This window comes from Vulpes vulpes, chromosome 5, assembly GCF_048418805.1.
Source record: "Vulpes vulpes isolate BD-2025 chromosome 5, VulVul3, whole genome shotgun sequence".
Lineage (NCBI taxonomy): Eukaryota > Metazoa > Chordata > Mammalia > Carnivora > Canidae > Vulpes > Vulpes vulpes.
This window is the reverse complement of record NC_132784.1, coordinates 49,865,569-49,886,806: the sequence shown is the minus strand read 5'-3', so window position 1 is coordinate 49,886,806 and position 21,238 is coordinate 49,865,569. Positions and strand designations below refer to the sequence as shown.

The following is a 21,238-nucleotide window of genomic DNA, read 5'->3' as shown; positions in this document are numbered from 1 at the left end:
ATATGTCTATCACAGTGATTCACTGAAAATAATTGTTTACTTCTGGTTGTAATTAGCATATATTGACCTTTGCAGATGGCCAATCTTCATCTGTGTGGTGCATCAAATTAGTGTTAAAAAATGTAGTGTTTTTTCTACTTCCAAGGACAGAGTTGCTTTCCTCAATCCTTGCTTCTAGGTTTTGACAATAGGATATTAGCAGATATGACAGACCCAGATGTTTGAAAAGAATCTGTGTGGTTGGGCTTCTTGTCTCATGTCTCAGCCATCACTGTGAAAAGAGTTTCCCCAAGGAATTGCTGTCCCCAAATAAAAACATAAAGCAGATCTGAGCCCAACCTTACCATCGAGACAAACCCAGCTGGCCCACCTTTTTTGTCCATATGGGCAAAATAATTGTTTTAGGCCACTGAATATTATGGTGTGTGTGTGTGTGTGTGTGTGTGTGTGTGTGTGTGCGCGCGCTAGGGTTGTTTTATTGTATTTTTTTCTGCAGCAAATATAACTGATACAGAAAATGATACTTAAAAGGAGGATGCTAGAGGAAAAATGTTGATAAAGCATAAGCAGCCAGAAAAAAATGGTGATATGTTATTTAGTGGTGAAACACATGATGAAATCATCACTTGCAGTGATTTGGAAAATGGAAAATGTGCCTGACACCATCAGTGGAATGCTAGTGGGCACCATGTGGCTGAGCCTTCAAAAATGTTTATGCAACTGGTTTTACCTTGTATTTTGGCCACAGCAATGGGAAGTACATAGCAATGTGGACTCACTGCTCCCAGTGGGAGTATGAGAGACAGGGATCATAACCAGCCTCCCCTGCAGAGCCTCGTCTGGATCAAGCAGCCTTTAGTTGGCTCACAGACTCCAGCTGAATAAAGTCTGATTATTGTATACCACTGAGATTTTGTGGTTGTTAGTTACAACCTTACTGTAATTAACCAGTATACACACTTGGGTCTATTTCAGTGATAATATCAGTATAAGGTTCTTAGAAACATGTTCATAGACCTAGAAGATGCACCCAGAATCAAAATTGAATGAAGTTTACATATTTATGAGAAATATGAATCTTCCATAGCAATACTGTGAAAATAATTCAAAATAGAATTAGGTCATAAATATATTAGTTTAATCCAATCAGTGGATAAGTAGCTTATTAAAAAGTTATATAATTATATTTGCATGAACCATTGAGAACATGTGAGCATTAGCTAAGGTTTAACCTCAGAAGACTCAGGTTGCAAAAACACCAACGCCATTTATAAGACTATAATTTTGAATCCCCTATTAACAGCAAATACATTAAAATTAACAAACAAAAGGGCTTGATATGAAAGTCTAGGTCCTGTGAACACTGCCTATGAATGTCTACAGCTCCAGATAATAACTTCAGCCCAAAATCATTATAGATAAGCAGACCCAGCCAGTTAATGACATCCAAGTTACTTCCCAAGATATTATTTTTATCTTAGTGACTATGGTTAGGATTTCAAGAATGGGATTAAGTATAGAAATAATGAACAAATTGCCAAATACTATGTTTGGTGTCACACTTAAACAGAAAATGAAAAAATCACTGTACATTAAAATACGTTATATATTTGGCATTGGATAATTTTAAGGTTTTCAAATGATAAGCCATATTTGAATATTTAAGAGAAATTGAGTATTGACTTAGACTTGTAATTTCAGTTGCAAAAATAAGAAAATTTCACTAAATTTGTAACTTCACTGGAATGTTTAAGAATCACTGTACTCAATTTACTAGAGTTGCATGAGTAGAACACGGGAATCTCTATTTTTGTCAGGGATTGAAAATTTTAAAAAGGAAAACGAATATAGTAAATAAAGTGATTTTATTGAAGGATACTAATTAACTACATTTGTGTAATAAGCATACAATGATAAATTATCTCAAAATTTATTAGTAGAATAATATAAAAATTTACTTGAAAAATTGAGGAAAGTCTACACTTTAAAATTTAGGATCATACATGTTCAGAAATCACCATCAAGTTTTTAACATTGCAGTTTAAAAGATCAAATGATAATGTTAGCAAAAAGGCTCACATTACCGTAAAAATGATTTATTATTATTGTAGAATAAATGTTGATTCTTAAAAATGTCATAAAAAGTATTGGGGTAAATATTCCTTCAGAATTTTATAAGAGGTTCAAGAAGAGTACTGCAGACTATATATTAATTAAGCTTTTAATCTTAATTATACAGAAACATAGAAATATTCTAAAGATAGAATTATATCTAGATTACATCTAGACCTAGAATTAGTCAAAACCAGTTCATAAAATAAAAATAATATAATTTTGCCCAAATGTATTAAAAAGAAATAGATTCTTATGCCTTATTTAAGACATATTACTAATATTTATAATATAGTATTATTTATCTCTTCATGTATGCATCTTAAATATAATAACTAATATTTATTAGTTTACTGAAATAAAATTATGTGTTTTTATTACATAAGATGGTATAATTTAGTCTAAGGAGTGAAAGGAAAGGCAATTCATAAACATGTATTTAATGATATTGCGATGCTTGGATATTTTTAGTGTGGCTTCATCAAGCAAATTTATACAACTAAAATATTTTTAGTTGACTCTATGCAAGCAAACATTGAGGACATAAGGACCCTGCACACTTAAATTTATGCAGCAGAGGGCACTCTTTAAATTCTTAATTTCTGGCCTAATCAATTTATTCTATATTTTAGAGGAATTTCCAAAATTACTAACTATACAGTTAAATTTATAATTGAAATTTAAATTATCATCAGATCATTTGAACTATTAAGGCAAAGAAAAAAAACTTATTTTACTCTAAAGAATATTGCATATTTAAAAAATAGTAAGATAAAGTTCAGCCAAAATGTAGTATTTTTAATATGATGATATAAACTTTTAAAGATCTCATTGCTGAGATATATAACATTTGCAGAACTAAAAGATAAAGTGTAAACCAAAATGATTTTTCTGGAAACGTATTATTATATTTCTATACAATCCTTTGATAGTTATGATGATCCCACAATAATTGAACATAAAACTTGGACATATATATAGACAAAAATTTAGCCAAAATTTTTTCAGGGATGAAAATTCTTGAAACACTAATATTTGGGGATAAAAGTAATCACTTTTGAACTGTGCGAAATTTTATTGTAAAATAACAAGTACTTTCTTAAAGTTCTATCAATATTTGTTTTTGCCAGACAAAAACAAGTTAACTTATAATAACATCTAAATATCAATTTTTCTATTAGTCTAAACTGTCGTTAGTATCAAACTATAAATAATAAAAAAGTTTTAAATATGTTTTTAATCAGCAACATATTTGTCATTTTGTGACTCTACTCTCAAGTATTAACAATTAAATCCTTAGCATTTTTAGGATCTTTCAGCAAATAGCGAAGCCATATATAGTTAATTTAATTAGAAAAGAGATGAATTTTTAAAATACTATGAAACTCAGAAATATCCAAAATGATCAGAGACCAAGACTCTGAGATGATCCAGCCAGGAACAAAGGATTTACTCTCATGCCACAGAGCTGATCCTATGAAGACCCCACTGCCTGTTGCCTGTCCACTTTCTTGTTATCAAATATGTGTCTAATGAGTAAATATTTCGAATTAGCCAATATAAGTAAAGTAGTAAAGGATATTATTAGCTCAAAGAATCTTTTTTTTTTTTAATTTTATTTTTATTTTTATTTTTTAATTAATTTTATTGGTGTTCAATTTACCAACATACAGAAAAACACCCAGTGCTCATCCCGTCAAGTGTCCACCTCAGTGCCCGTCACCCATTCCCCTCCAACACCCGCCCTCCTCCCCCTCCACCACCCCTAGTTCGTTTCCCCGAGTTAGGAGTCTTTATGTTCTGTCTCCCTTCCTGATATTTCCCAACCTCGGTGTCCATCGAAAGATGAATGGATAAAGAAGATGTGGTTTATGTATACAATGGAATATTACTCAAAGAATCTTTTTGAGGAAACTCTGGGAAGATCCGGAGAAGCAAATGGGGAACCTGCACAGCAAGAAATACCAAAGATGATGCCATATCAATCTTCCCATCAGTATTTCATTACAGCCACCATTTAGGTACGGGCATCACAGCATGACCTCAATACCACCAACTCCAGACATGGCGATAGTTTCCCTGGAGACCACTGCTGCCTCTTGGATCAAGATGTAGCTACTACCACAGCCTTCCTCCTCACCAGGATAGGTGCTCTCTTTTTCTTGGGGCATTAGCTTTTGCTAAAGCTAGGTGGCTACATCTCAAGAGCTGTTCCTATGTCAAGTGCCTGCACCTTAACCACAAGGGAGATTCAAGTTAAGACTTACTAACAATTTTGTAGTCTATGCAGAAAAACAGACTCCATCTCCTTAGGTAGGGTATTACTCAAACATAAAAGACACTATACAATAAAAACCAATTGCAAAAGTGCACAAAAAGTGGCTTGAAACGGATTAAATATAAGACTGAAACTGTAAAAGTCCTCAAAGAAAACTTAAGGAAAAAGCTCCTGAATATTGGTATTGGCAATATTCTTTTGGACTCAACACCAAAAGCAGAGGCAGCAAAAGCAAAAATAAGCAGAAATAAATCAAACTAAAATGCTTCTGCACAGGAAAATAAATAACAAAATGAAAAGGCAACCTATAGAAAATATTTGGAAACCATATATCTGATAAGGAAGCCAAAATATATATAAGGAACCCACACAACTCAATAGCAAAAATCAAAAACAAAAACACCCCCAAACAAACAAAAATTAAGAAATGAATAAGGTAAACAGTTTTCCAGGAAGACATACAAAAGGCCAAGTATATGAATAGGTGCTTAACATTAGTAATCATCAGGGAAAAGCAAACCCAAACTTCAGTGAGATATTACCTCATTATTTTAGAATGGCCATTACCAAAAAGACAAGTTATAACAAGTGTTGGTAAGAGTGTAGTTGAAACGACATTGTTGAGGGGAATGTAAGTTGGTGCAGCCACTGTGGAAAAAGATATGAAGGCTCCTCAAAAAATGAAAAACAACTGTTGGATGATACCACTTCTAGGTATACAGCCTAAGGAAAGGAAACAAATATCTCAAAGAGACCTTCATATTCACTGCAGCATTATTTACAAAAGCTGAGATACTGAAGCAATCTAACTGTCCATCTACAAATAAACAGATGCAGAAAATGTGAGGGGTGTGTGTGTGTATGTGTGTGTGTGTGTACACAATGTAGGACATTACGGGAAGTGAAATAAACCAGATGCAGAAAGACAAATACTACATCATTTCACTTATATGTAGAATCTTAAAAATCTCATAGTAACAGAGAGTAGAATGGTAAATGCCAGGGGCTGGGAAGTGGGGACAGTTCATAGACATCAGTCAAAGTGTACAAACTTTCAGTTTCTGGAAACCTAAGGTACAGCATGATGATTATAGCTAACAATACCAGACTGTACACTTGAAATTTTCTAAGTGGGTAGATCATAAGAGGTCTCACCACACACAAAAATTAATAATGGTGTTAAGCGATGGATGTGTTAATTAGCTTGATTGTGGTAATCGTTTCACACATATACCAAAACATCACATGTGCTTGTGGGGATGTGCACAGGGTGACATATGGAACTGCTAAATCACTGTACTGTCTACTGCAAATTAACTAACTGGAATTAACATAAAAACTTTAGGACACCTGAGTGGCTCAGTCAGTTAAGTATCTGCCTTTGGTTCAGGTCATGATCCCACAGGGTCCTGGAAGCCAGCCCCACGTCAGGCTCCCTGCTTCTCCCTCTCCCTCTGCCTGCCTGTCTGCCTGCTTGTGCTCTCTCTCTGTCAAATAAATAAATATAATAATTTTAAAACTAATAAAATAAAATAAATAAAATAAAATAAATAAAATAAAATAAAATAAAAGTTTAAACCAAATTCATCACATTGCTCAACTTAAATACACACAAATTTTATTTCTCATGTATACTTCAATAAAGCTAGAAAAATAAATACATATATATAAAGGAATACAAATCATACATTACTTTTTTAAAAAGGCAAAGGTTTACCATATATCCCATTAGTAATAGTGAATAAATAAGTAGGCCTGACTGTGTAATTTATAATAATATTACATTAAATAATATTAACTAGATTTGCATGCCATTTTGTTCATTGGGCTCATTGGGCTTTATTCCCATAAAGATTTTAAGTCTCATTTTATCAAGAAAAAACACACCATTTATGAAGCAAAGCAAAATAATTGAAGCATACTACTTTTCTTCCATAGAAAATAGACTAAGAAATAAAATAGTGAGGCGAGGATTAAGGCTCTGCTTAAATGCATGGTGCAAACATTTTCTAAGGGATACAGGTGCCATCTGCAGTTTACTTTGAGAACTGGTTCTAAATGAAAATATTTTTACTTCATCATCTCCTTTACATAAGATCTGACATTGCCAAAATTCCTCTCCCTAAATGTCTAGGTACACCTAGCTCTGTAAGTGGATGAGGTTCCCATCCTTACTTCACATTTTCCACATGGGAAGTCTTTATCTAAGAGATCAAAAATACACAAATTCTCAATACATGAGGAGCTTCTAGATCCCGGAAAATTATTTTCATAAAACTGAATAGTACTCAGAATACAAACAATATAATAAAGTTTATTGTTTTTTATAAGGAGGTTGTCATCAGTGACAATGGTGAAAAGCATCCCCTGAGTTCTCTTGGCTGATTCCTAGACAGGAGAATTTTCCCATTAGCTGGGAACATAGAAAAAATTATATTCACATGTTCTCAACTCCGGCCATCAACTTGCTGATTCCAGGAGGAAGAATTTAAAAGGTTAGACAGATTTATAGCAACAGCATATACTATATCCTTGGGAAACAGTCTCTTGTGATAGAGAAAAGGCTTTTTGATTGCCTCACGTGGACTGCATGCTCATGTTGATTCATGGACACATGACACCCACGGGACTGTTTATTAGAGAGAAGAGTGAAGAGACAAAGTAGAATCAGAGGTCCCTTTCCCCCTTTTTCTCTGGCCCGATTATGGTTTATATATTGAAGTCCCAGAGAGTTGAAGAATTTACTTACTATAGGGATTGTTAATTTATTCCATGGGAGTCAAATATATACGTGTGCGTCTGTGTGTCTGAGTGGGAGTGTAGAGAGATACACATGCGTGTCATTAAAACTGGCACCGCAGGGAGTTTATACGTAGGAGGGAGCAGCTTCATATGGTCCGTACTACATTATGTCAGTGAAGTAACAGTGTGAGTGGGTGTGAGAGAAGTCTGTAACTACTAAGAAGTTAAACCCTTCAAGAAATAAAACACAGATTTAGAACTTGACTGAGATCTACAGTTCCAGATAAAATTAATTTTTAATATGGGTACAGGCCTAAAAATTAATTCAATTTTTTTCTCCTTTCTACTAATATTGATTGCCTCTATTAGGAATTTATACTTGATGACAGAATAATAAATATTTATTATATAGACAGGTACATTATTACAATGTATTGTGATTGTATTATCACAATCTACTCATATGGCGAGGTATAGATAAAGCCTCTGAAAAAAGGGAATTAGTAGGGCAATACATTTAGAGAGACTAAAGAGAAATTTCTGGTTAACAGATAAAGAATGGCATATCAAGGGCTTATACTATCCATGAAAGGTCTGTGTGCATGTTATCATTGTTTCAATCTATTTAAACTAGGAAAATTGAAACTATTATATAACATATAATAATATTTATACCTATTTTTTCCCCAAATTTTCCTGCCCATTAAAAGTCTTATAACTAGGTGGAAAAATAATGATTTTCAGATTTGGGGGCCATATTGTAACATGTTTTAAATATTCCACACAATGCTAATCATTGTCTAAGGTGATTATGAAGGAATAACAAATAAATCATACTGAGTAATTCACACCACTAGCCACTTTCCCAGACAATATTTGTGTTTGATCCTCATAATAATTTGGTGAATAAGGCTGAAGTGATGCTATGTGACTTTTCAGACAAGGTAATTAAAACAGCATATTTTTTTTTTCTGTGCTTTTAAGATGTTTGCTTTCAATCAAGCCACGGCACTGTGAGGAATCCATGTGGCCAAAAGGATAGGACACCTGCAGGTGTTCCGACTAAGACCCCAGGGGGAGAATCAAGATCAAGTGCCAGATATGAGAGTAAGTGAAGAGGCTGCAGATGATTTTGGCCCCCAGCCCTTAAGTCATCTCCAGCCTTGAGCCATCTCAGCTGAAGCCACATGTAGTGAGAGATGAGCTGTCTACACAAAGCATGCTCAAGTTTCAAGAACAGATTATATGGTGACTGTTGTTTCAACACAAACCATCGTGTGGGCAGTGTTGCTATAAACCAAAAGATAACTGGAACATAGGCACCACTATCCATATTTTACAAAGGAAATAATAGCACAATCTTGGCTAACCCAAAATCATGTAGCTGGATATGTGAGAACCAAGGTAAATATCCAGGTCATCTAATCTTAAGTCTAGTTTTCTTTGCTCTATACCACAAATGATCAATGAATAAAGCACATTTTTCTGCAATCAGTAACTCACAAACTGAGTTGTCCCTTATAAATATTAACATATTTTTCATTTGTATTGATTCACTGAAGTCTGCTAATGCTGTAGAAATTTGAAAACCACTGGCTATTCTAGCCATTTACATTAATGATTCAAATATAATTAAAGTGAATTTGCCAGAGACGAGAACAAAGTTATAACAAAAGAATGATAAAAACTAACAAGTTTTAAATTACTTTTCAAAATTCAGAACTTGACTTGTTTTGTCATTGTTTCTGGAGATTTCCTCTGATCCTTTCTTGTCTTTGTCATTTTTGGTCTCTCCCTTTGCACTCAAGAGTTCCCTTTAATATTTCTTGCAGGGCTGGTTTAGTGGTCATGAACTCTTTTAGTTTTTGTCTGGGAAACTCTTTATCTCTCCTCATATTCTGAGTGATAGCCTTGCTGGATATTCTTGGCTGCAGATTCTTACCACTCCGCACTCTGAATATATCGTGCCACTCCCTTCTGGCTTGCCAAGTTTGTTGAGGAATCTCCAGCTAGCCTTATAGGTTTTCCCTAGTAAGTTCAGGACTTCTTATACGTAAGATTTTGATAAACTTGTCATTAATTATTTTTGTAAATATTTGGTAGAATTCACCAATGAAACCATATAGTCTTTGGTTTTTTTGTTTGGGGAGATTTTGATTTTTAATTCAACTTTCATTCTTGCTACTGGTCAAAAAAGATTTCCTACTTGAAAATCAAGATCAAGATTGGAATCAAGATGCATGATTCAATCTTGGTAACTTGTGCATTTTTAGGAATTATCTGTTTTTTTTTTTTTATTTTCTAAGTCTGTTTATGATAATATGTTATCCCACTCTGTATTTCTGTGGTTATCTCTTGTATTATTTTCTCTTCCATTTCTCATATTGGTTTTTGAGTTTCTCTCTCTTTTACTTAGTATATGTAGTTAAAGCATTGCCAATTTTGTTTTTTTTTTTTAAACTGGTCATTACTTTCGATGTTATGTTATTTGTTCTAGACTCTTTTATTTCTGATTTTTCTTTGTTATTTTCTTCCTCTACTAAATTTCAGCTAAGTTCATTCTTTTTCTAGTTTCTTGTGGTGTAGGGTGATTTATTAAACTTTTTTTAAAGATTTCCTTTATTAATTCACAAGAGACACAGAGAGAGTGGCAGAGACATAGGCAGAGGGAGAAGCCGGCTCCCTGTGGGGAGCCTGATGTGGGACTTGATCCGGACACCCCAGGATCACACCAGAGCTGAAGGCAGACACTCAACCGCTGAGCCACCTAGGCGTCTTGAACTTTTTTTCTTAATACAAGCATTTATAACATAAATTTCACTCTAACATCTGCTTTTGCTACATTTCACAGGTTTTACAATATTGTGTTTTCTTTTTCCTGTGTTTTGAGACATATTTTGACTTGCTGTTGGATTTCTCATTTGGCCCACAGCCTGTGCAGTAGTGCATGTATTTAATACTTACATATTAAATATTTAATATTTTAAACATTCAAAAATGAATACATATCAAACTTTTTTTTAAAAAAATTAGTACTTAATGACTAAGCATAAGTAAAATACATTATCAAATGGCCAGTTTGCTAGACTTAATTTAGTAAGTTTGAAAAATTAGACTTGGTTAAGGGAGACAATGATTCGCACTTACTCTCTTTCTTTCCATAAAATTTTTTGGAAGTCATCCAGATGCACTTGCAAAGCTGAAATTTCAGACACTTCATTGTCCAAAGGTAGGTTTATTGCTTGCAGTCTTAATGCAGATTTCAGTGTACAGTTTTCAGTACCACCATTCTTGAATGAATCAGGGCTATTAAGATTCAGTTTCATCTCCTCATTTAACCTTAAATGGTCAATAATCAAATCTTCCTGAAAAGAAAAAAATATAAAACAATTAGTGTTAATTTTTTAAATATAGTGCAGAAAACACATGAAGAAAACATATTTTGGAGAGGAAATAAATATTATGATTCACCATCCAATTACTATTTTCATTTCTTTATCAGTCTGTAATTGAGATATATGACTGAACTTTAACTTGCATTCCTTAAGCCTTATTTTTTCCTTCTATGTTCTACATTATAGTGAAATACATTTCAATCTATGAAAACTTTTTTATTTACAATGGAATCTAGGTTATATCTACCATAAATCCCATACATAATAGAAAGGTTTAAATTTTTAGATTGAATGATAGAAGAGCAAGATATCATGCTCTATATTTTTAGAGGTGGAATTAGAAAGGAGTAACAATATAAACTGATATTATTTAAAGAAATAAAATGAATTCCTAAGGTTTCTGAAAATATGTTCCATGGGTTGTTAATAGTATTTGCCAGGTTAAAGAAAATGGATAAATAAGGTTACAAACTGCTATATTAGATAAAGCTTCTAAAAAGTTTATTTTGTGCAGAATTCTTTTTTTTTTTAATTTTTATTTATTTATGATAGTCACAGAGAGAGAGAGAGGCAGAGACACAGGCAGAGGGAGAAGCAGGCTCCATGCACCGGGAGCCTGACGTGGGATTCGATCCCGGGTCTCCAGGATCGCGCCCTGGGCCAAAGGCAGGCGCTAAACTACTGCGCCACCCAGGGATCCCCTATTTTGTACAGAATTCTTAAAAACTTCAAGACTCTAAGAATATCAAGAAATTCCACGAGTGGATAATGTGAAGCATTTCCTAAAGGTATTTGCCTATAGTACCCATTTTACAGGAATTAGTCATGAAGCCAAAGTCCCAAACCTTTGTATGAAACCTACTGTATGAACAATTTATTATTATTGTCATAATGAGGGTAAATGGAGAGAAATCTCTCTAAATATTTTCTTTTCACATAAAAAATGCTAATTTTTGCTAAAAATATTACTAAGATCAGTAATATGGGCTGTTGAACTCTGTCTCTTCCCAAAAACTGGTATGTTGAAGTCTTAGCCTACCCCCAGTACCGTAGAATGATACTGGATTGGGTACAGTGTTTTTAAAGATGTCATGAAGTTAAAATGAGATTAATATGGTGGGCCTAGAGATAGTGTCTTTACAAGGAAATTTGAAGATAACCACACACAAAGAAAAGACCATGTGAAGACACAAGTAAAAGGTGGCCATCTGTAAGCCAAGAAGAGGCCTCAGAAGAAACCAAACCTGCTGACAGCTTGATCTCACATTCCTAAACCTCTAGAACTATCAGAAAATAGATTTCTGTTGCTGAAGCCACCCAGATCTGTGGTACCTAGGTATGGCAGCCCAAGCAAGCAAATGCAGTCACCACTGGGTTTGTCATTTTCTCTTTCCTCCCCATTACTGTATACTGCATTCAAACCCACACATAATCTCTGGATTCCTCTGTGGAGCTTTTTTCTTACCTTACTATATGTGTTGTCTTTTGTAGGAAATTCTCTTTTCACCAGACACTCTCTGATAGACTTACATGTTTGTGAAGCAATTTGAAATTGGTCTCCTTGTGCAGAGGACACTTCCATGAAACTAGGATGCTTCAGGTCCTGGGTAGTTTCTAACACCTTTTGGTGTGGCAAACTCTGTTTCTTTTTCAATTCACTCAATTCTTTCATTGTCATCTCTAATTTTATTCTGAGCTGTCTTCCTTCCTCCCTGGCACTGTTCCTTTCAGCCCGAACTTTGCTCCACTTTTCTCTCCAATTAGCAGTGCAGTCTGACCACCACCGCATGGTCTTCTCCATCTGGGCAGCTCTGGCCTTGACTTCTTCAAGCTCCCGCAGGCGAAGCTCTTCACAAATATTCCATTCACTGGTATTGCACGAGTGTGCACAGAAGTTGTGAGCAGCATGTGATTGCAGCCCCTGAAGTGGCAAACAGGAATGACAAGTGTCCCTGGGGGAGGAATCAGGTGCTACGATGTCACAAGGTGGTTTTACTGATGACTGCTGCATCTGGAAGATTTGTGTTTCTTCAATTAACCGATGGATGGAATCTAAATTCATATTTATCTTTTTGGGTCTAAAAAAAGAGAACATAATTAACATTTTAGTTTCCATTGCAATGGAATGAGCAAGACCTATATTCTAAAAAGAAGGTGGATGAAAACAATATATCTTTCAATATTGCACATTTTCTTTTCCACTATAATTAAAAATACAGAAGAACTTATGTATTTGTAATTATCCTCAAAGAAACAGAAATTTCTCATATCAAATTTGGCCAAATGAATACAAATAAAAATATAAAGATGCAATCGGGGATAGCATACGACATGAATAATTCATTTTAGCAAATCCATTTCTTTTCAGGTAATATTTACTGTAATCTGTATTGTCCCTTAACTACTCGGGGATCCTCTTTTCACTGCTAATTCAAGCACAACCCATTTAAGTGGAAGGCGGAATCTATTGATCTCCAGGAGGATAGGCCCCTTTTCTAATCCCAGGGGCTAAATCCTAATTGGACTAACTCTTTCATGGTGGCCTACATGTCATTGACCATGCATTAGCATAGGTTCAGGTTCTGGCTGAGATTTGAGGGAAAATTTGTTGGGAAAGTTTCCCAACTATAAAACAAAAAATTCACAAAATGAGAAACTCTTTCCCTCTGCTTTCTTCCTGCCTAAACAAAGACATGATTCTGGAAGAAGGCAAGTGTAACAGCCACCTGATAATACTTAAAATAATGGAACAGAAAGAGGAAAAGGGCTTGATTTAATGATTGAGCTGTGGCATGAAATCTCTGGTTATCGTACAATGTGAGAATAGTTACCTAACTTTATTTAAGGTGTGATTGTTGAAGTTTCTGTCACTCCCAGTTCAAAGTGACATTAGATTGATACATGAATTACTTTCATCCCATGGTTAATATTATGATAAATTCTAAAAAAAAAAAAATATTGTGAATAAGACATGGTTTTTGTCTTAAAGATTTTGGAGTTCAGTGGGAGACAAGCACATGAAAATTAAAAGTACATATTCACACTATAAAAGTATAGTTATTTACTCAATCAATCTTTTTTTTAGTATATATTATGTGTCAAATCAGTGCTGGGTTGCTACGGTATGTAAGAAGCTCTGCAAGAAGCACTGCTCAAGGAGCGATGAACTGTCTCCTAGAAATGAAAAGACTTCCCAGAATAGATAACAATGAGTAGTCTTAGTTTCAAAGCTTTATAAAGGAATTACAAGCAGCTTCCCATATATATAACACAGACAAATTAATCGGTCAAAGCAGACCTACTTATCAGTATGTACACCCATTACTTTATTCAATATTGCAACATAGCCATATTGATGACAGCAAGTAGAATTTTTTTAATAAATGCTTAAAACATGCAGGTTAATCTATAAATTAATAAAGTTCTGAGGTCGTATAACATTACTCACTATTATTATCAAATAAGATTTATAGGTATAAATAACATTTAATGTACATGACATTAATTCCTCTCATTGTTTTATTTGCTTTTATATAACTATATAAAACAGATCATAAACTGTCTCCTTATGAGCCATCCATTTAATCAACTGAAGGGGTGTCATTAAACTAACAACTTACAAAATAAATAAGTCTTTTTTTTTTTTTAGTTTTTTTTATTATTTTAGAGAGAAAGTATGAGCTGGGGGAGGGGCAGAGTAAGAAGGAGTGAGATAATTCTCAGACTCCCCACTGAGTGTGGAGCCAGCATAGGGCTTGATCCCAGGACCCTGAGATCATGACCTGAGTCAAAATCAAGAGTCAGCTGCTTAACATATTGAGTCATCCAGGAACCCCCAGCATAAGTCTTTATATGGTAAGAAAAAAAGTATATAATATTAAATGTATATCACTTTCAAGTTGTAAGTAAAAAACACATTTTAACACGTGTTCTGTAGAGGTGCCAAACCAATTCACTTTCTATTATAATACTTATAATAATATAGATTCATGGTTGTAATTATTTTTGTTAGCATTGGTATATGTCCAAGCACATTTGAATTACTGCTGATTTGGAGCAATTGTTCCCTACATTTACTGCAATTCAGAGGGCAATGATAATATAGCTGACCAAATTTCTTGGACCATTACTAAACCAAGATCAATATTAAAAAAGAAAATAAAGAACTCTTAGAAGCAATATTTTATGTATATGTTTACATATCATAGATATACATATATATACATATATATGTATTCGTTATTTACTATTTAAAGATATTTCTGATATTTTTTGGCTGGAATTCCAAAATAAAGACAGGAAAGTTATTTCAGCATATTAAATTTAAATTTATCCTTGCCATTTTTCAAAATAAATCAGTACCATAAAATTGTAATGTCTTTAAAAATGTCTCATTAATTTTTATTTCACTAGTGTTTTGAAGAGTCTATAATTGGATTCTGGTACATGGAGACCTTGCTTACCAATTAACTATGTATTTTTTCACATCTGACTAAACAAAATTGAGTTGGGTTTAATCATTCAGTCCTTGAACTTGAATAGTTTTCCCTGTTCTAAAGTGTTTCTCAAGCAAGTGTAAATGCAGATATTGAATCCTTATGTGTATCTACTGAGGCACTCATTTTCCCTATACATATGTGCATGCTCCTCATGTTTTATTTCAATAACTGTGAAAGTATTTGTCAGTGGTTGTAGTACAAAGCTTTTGATGCATGAGAAAATATCTTAATGTTATGGACTCTTTGGTCTCTTACACTGAATTTTGCCTTGTCCTTACTACAAAAAGGAGTGAGGGAGCACAAGGAAACTTTTGAAGGTGGTGGATATGTTTATTACTTTGATCATGGTAATGGGCTCACAGGTGCATGCCTATGTTCTAACTCATCAAATTATATACATTAAATATGTGCAATAATTTGTATTAATCACATCTCAATAAAGCTATTAAAAATGTTCATACAACCCGGCTACCCTGATGACTGCAAGTATTTTTAATGTTGTACATTACCAAATAAATGAAAAACGATGGGTCTACTCTGTATAAATAATATTGCTAAGCATTATTTTTCACTAAAGATAAGTTTAATGTATAAGACATTGAGTTCCAGATTCTATTGAATCAAACTCTGATTCTGCTTCCCACATAGACGATCTTGGACAAATTATATAAATTTGTCAAAATACTCATTATCCTTATCTGTAAGAGGAGACAGAAATATTGTACTTCAGTTAGTTCTTCTGACCAGAAAGTGGAAAAAATGCCTGCAAACTGGTTGGCCCAGGCTGTCTCTTAGGCAAAGTGACAGTTTTCCTCAGTGCTATACAAGTCACCAATATGTAAAAAAAAAAAAAAAAAAGAAAAAAAAGAAAAAGTCACCAATATGTCACTTTGGACTACTGCATAATTTTTTTTCAGTTTTTTTTTCTCTCTTTGGAAAGAGAGGTGGCATATTTAAAAAACAGAGATTGCAACAGATAAATGAAATTTACCAAAAAAGCTCTTAATTTCATGTAATAAAGGTTATTATCAATTTCTATATCATATTCATATTATTCAGTGAAATATTCAGTGCTACTATTATCTCCATCCTAGAGATGAAGAAATCAGGGCTTAGGGATCTAATGTAACCAGCCCAAGTCATACATGTAAAAGGGGTCAGCAGAACTTGGGAATTAAGGAAATTTGAACCCAGAGCCACTGCCTCCCCATATCAAGAGCCTACAACTTCGAAACACCTACACTACAGTAATATCATCTTTTAGGTTATTGCAGAAACATATTTGGCAGATTTCCATTTTGGTTATGTTTATGATCCAATATCTCCCATTAAATCACATCCCAATTAGTCAAGTGATCCTGATACTGTGCTTTGAGTTTAATCTCATTATACATTAAAGAAACTGCAAGTTTGGGGCTTGTAAATCCCTGCAGCCTCCTCTCTGTCATCCTGCTTCAATGATCCACGCTTCAGTAATGCTGATGTCCATTCCCTGCACAAACCTCCCCTCAATTTTCTCCTTGGAGCAATCACATTGCTACTCAAGAGACTCTTGCCTCTCTCCACATGCTCACCTCTGCTTGGTTTCTCAACCTTTGGGTATCAGTTAGTGAGACCTATGCTTGATTGACTCTCCTCCATCCCTAACCGGCCTGACATCAGAGCAGGAAGTTTACATTTGGCTTCCTATGTTGATAGTAAACAATATACACACAGATTCTGCGATCCTGGGACCTTGTTAACACCCAAAAGTAATACATAAAACTAACATCCACAAATTTTAACTCGCTTTAAAAGAAATAAACAGTATTGTGATTCCACACATAATATATGCTTAAAGAAGTCTCTCTGGGAGAACCTGGGTGGCTCAGTGGTTGAGCGTCTGCCTTTGGCTCAGGTCATGATCCTGGGGTCCTGGGATCGAGTTCCCCACCAGGCTCCCAATGGGGAGCCTGCTTCTCCTTCTGCCTATGTCTCTGCCTCTCTCTGTGTGTCTCTCATGAATAAGTAAATAAAATCTTTTAAAAAAGTCTCTCTGAAGTGACAGACGTCTCATGTATTATCTGAAGAATGAGGTGGACCAGAAATAAAAGCATTTTTGGCAGAAGTTATACTATCAGGGCAGAATAAAAAAGGGTCCAGAGGGATTTTTGTTTTATTGTTTATACTTATTTATTTCCATTAATCTATAGGAAAAGAATTCTAAATGAAATCCTTCTTGGATATTTTTCCCCCTAAGAAGCACAGGACCACTAATGCATGCACAGTAATGTTAATAAAAGCCATAAGCAAAGAGTAAATAGATTAATATAGATTCAAAACATAAAGCTAAGGAATAGTTATTCCTTCATATATGATGCCATATACTCTGATAAAAAGCAAAAAAGAAAAATCAGATTTTAATACTTAGGAAAGTAAAACACCACATTGTATTTTAAAATGTGGCCTGTCACACATGCACAAGTAATTAGTATAACAAAAATATGTATACTGTATGGGTCTAAAGCAGAAAAAAATTATTTTAGAACGTTTTGCAAGAGAACACTAAATATGAAATGTGAGACAGCAGTTGTAACAGAAAAAGGAGAGTGAACAATTACAGCAAAAGGCAAGATCACGTCACTGCAGTCAAGCTCAGGTTCTGTCCATGGGTAAGTATTTTAGAAATCCATACACTGTGGCAAATTATACAGGCAGTTATTTGTCTATATTTGTTGACATAAATACAAAATTTTGGAACCAGATGGAGGCAGAAAATACTTGCACAAAAAGGCAGCTATTTAGCTGCCTAATAATTTATTATAAAATAAATTTGTATGTTAGTTAAAGCTTGGATGCTTTTCTTTCCCTCCAAGTCCTCATAGTATAAACATAATTGAAAACATTTAAGACACAAATATTTGTTTGCTAACAGTAATTATCAAATTATAAACTGCATTATCTGATCAATTAGAAATTGATTTTAAAGAATTGGTGTGGAATTCATATGATAAGCCCCATCCTGCTCTTAGAGACTCTTCCCTGCTTCCTAATCTTTAGCCTCCTACTCTTCACCATGTTGCTGAAGCCATGTGTGATGCCTTATCTTTACTCTAGGTTTTCAGTAAAAAATGTTTTGAGGAAAGTAATATATTTCTTAGATAATGCTCAATGATTAAAAAAATTAACTCCATTTCTTTTTTAAAAAATCTATTTCAGAATAATCTCTCCATATCATATCTTTTTTTTCCCCTCCAAATTTCTGGTTTAATAAGGACTTGTTTATTTGAGAAAAAAGGGTCCCAAACATCAGGCTGTTCACAAAAATAACCCACAGTATCAACTTTAGAAAACAAATCTTAAGACTATTACACTAATTATTTTTCTAGAGGATGCATTTGACATGCCAACTCTCATTCACAAAAATACATTGTTACATTTGTGTTGAATAACCCCACATAGCATTCTTATGTGGGGTATAGCACACATACCTCTAACTCAAAGCTGCTCTCAGGTGCTACTCAACTAATGCGATTGCCTTTGCAGTTAGGGAAGCAACTACTGAGCTCATGTATGAATGGAAAGAACTGTACTCCCTACATAACAAGAGATTATTTTGGAGACAGTTGATAAAAACCACACATCCTTTTTATTGTTAAGTCATAAAGAGGTATCAAAATTAAAAGCAAAAATTACAGGGTAAGACTTACCATAACTACTAGGAACGTCAAAGGAAGTGAAAATGGGACTAGGCGCAGGGCGATATGAATGAATGAACATGGGAAGGATAAGGATGGGGAGAACAGTGAGCATGTGCTGAAGAAGATACTAGGGGAGAGGATCTGGTGAAAATTTTGATATTAAATAAGCGCCTAGGTAAAGAAATAATGGGACAAGATTTCTAAACCCCACTATGTGCTTAAGAGTCATCCTCGCCATTGGCGCTGTCTCTGTCATCCTCTCCTTCCTCAGCCTCTTTTTCATCATCCTTGATCAACTCCAGCTGGTCATCCCCCCGATCTTCATTATCACCATCATCCAGTAGGTCCCCCTACTCAGCAGAGTCATCTGCACCCCCCTCAGACTCCATCTTCACATTAGTCTCATCTTTCTTCAGGTAGCTGTTGTTCTGCTCCTCTTCTGACTTACCATTCTTCATCTCTACTCCTTGTTTGCTCTGTTCTTTCTCATTTTTTTCCAGGCTTTCCAGTAGAGAATCCACTTTTTGTTTTATCTGGGTCAACTCATTCTTAATGGGTTTGAAGGTCATCTCCTTTCAACTTTACAGACTTGGAAGAAGATCCTCGCTGTCCACTCTTAGAATTGAAGCCACTTTTGCCCCTTTGTGAGATGTTTCCTGATACACGCTGGCGTTTTGAGGAGGAGGGGGTACACATGCTGGGTAACTGTACATCCTGACATAATAATCTCGTTGAAAGTCACAGTCCAAATCCAAAGAGGAGCCGTACATCTCCGCTGCAGACAGTTTCACACCTGCTTTTCCTCGGTTCATTTTTGGCTCTGCAGCCAGATTAATATCTAAAACCTGGCCAGCAATCATTCTGCCATCCTCTCCTGCCACAGCAGCCTGGACACTTCTCTCATCAACATACTGAACAAAGGCAAAGCCTTCATGAACAGAGCAACCCACAATTTTGCCGTATTTTGAGAAGATTGCCTCCACATCAGATTTCTTGACCACAAGAGTATTGAGATTCCCAATGAATACATGGGAGTTCATGGAGCGAGGATCTGTCTTGTTGGTAACATTGTTGGCCATTGCCTTTGATGGTAAGGTTCCTCACAAAGCCGAAAATGTAGCTGAAGATCAAAAATCTCACAGGATTGGGGAGGGAGAAGGGATTCGATTCTGAATCTCCCACTCCCGGGTTCTACGTGGAGAAGCCAACTGCTCCTCAAGGGCAACAACGCGGCCGCCACCTCCACATCATACCTTGATATCTTTATTACCATTCCCAGACAATTGCCATATTTTCTACATGGCTTTAAGAAGAAAACAAAAACAAATAAAAAACATTAAAAAAACACTACATTTAAAACAAAAACCTTATTGGTTTGACATAGAAAGTGATCAGTTTTACTTCTTCAGAATATGAATAGAGGAATAAAGAAAGATCCAAAATCCACAATCCATTTCCGTTTTATAAAGTGCCAATGTATCATCTGTAATGAAGCTTAGAAAATTTCTTTTTTCTGGCAGGCTGATCATGTTGAAGCTCTTATAATGCTTTGCCTGCCAATTACCAATTTAAGTTTAGATCATTTAGAATTTCTTGGACGATATAATATAATTTAACTACTCTTATGTAGAACTTAAGGTATCAATCAGGTTCGAGTAAGTTCTGTTTTAAAATATTCCTGAAATGTCTCACCAGTTGAACAAATATTGCAACACAAAGATATTTTCCCTAAGATTTGAATTTACAGCTTAAATATATTTCTTCTAACAATATATACAAAACCTATGTTACTTATTACCTATTTGCATGGGAGCCTGACACTCGTTGAATTCCTTGGCATTTCCTAATATTTATGTTTAAATTTCAAGGTTTCAGTGAACAAAACCACAAATGATCCCAATTTTCTCATGCAATCTAATCCAACTTAATAGTGCCAAATAAATAAACCAAAATATCTGTTGAGACCTTACGCCAAAAATGAAATTAGTATTAGTTGTGGAACTAGAAAGCCCTGTTGAATCTAATTTTCATATGAGGATAATCTTGCTACTATTTCCAGGTGGCTAACAGTCAGAGTGCACATTTTGTTGGAAAGAGCACTGAAAAAATGTGGTTAAGTCAAGGATCCTATCACTTTCCAAAGTTAGACAGGTGACCCTGAATCTGGAATATGTATCACTATGTAAATATCATTTTGTATAATTTCATGAAAATTAAAGAATGTAGAGGGCAATGTAACTATGTCCATAAATATTAGTTAAAAAGAAATCAAAATAAAATCCCAAAGAACAAATAGCCAATAACTCAAAATTATGCTTATTATTAATTTATAATGTGAAGGTGAATTACCCTATAAAATATATATATATATATTCCTATACCCTATAAATATATATATGTATATATAATATATAATTCCTATCACGGTTCTACAACAAACCAGGTAGTGCTGAAACAGAGCAGTTATGCTTTCCATTTTTTGTTATTGAAAAATCTATTTCTTTGTTAAAATTACACATTTTTTAAATATTG

At 34.4% G+C, this 21,238-nt stretch overlaps 1 protein-coding gene and 1 pseudogene across 11 annotated transcripts in view; both read right to left on the bottom strand.

The window, feature by feature from the left end:
* CCDC102B (coiled-coil domain containing 102B) overlaps positions 1 to 21,238 on the bottom strand; it is a 186,228-nt gene that overhangs the window by 80,420 nt on the left and 84,570 nt on the right. For all 11 annotated transcript variants that reach the window (XM_072758076.1, XM_072758073.1, XM_072758070.1 and 8 more), the window contains exons 2-3: positions 11,993 to 12,605; positions 10,280 to 10,497 (exon numbers count right to left, since the gene is read on the bottom strand). In XM_072758076.1, coding sequence (XP_072614177.1) covers positions 10,280 to 10,497; positions 11,993 to 12,589 — 815 coding nt within the window. In that variant the 5' untranslated portion in view covers positions 12,590 to 12,605. The remainder of the gene's footprint in view (positions 1 to 10,279; positions 10,498 to 11,992; positions 12,606 to 21,238) is intronic.
* Positions 18,296 to 19,816, bottom strand: LOC112919233 (heterogeneous nuclear ribonucleoprotein C-like; annotated as a pseudogene).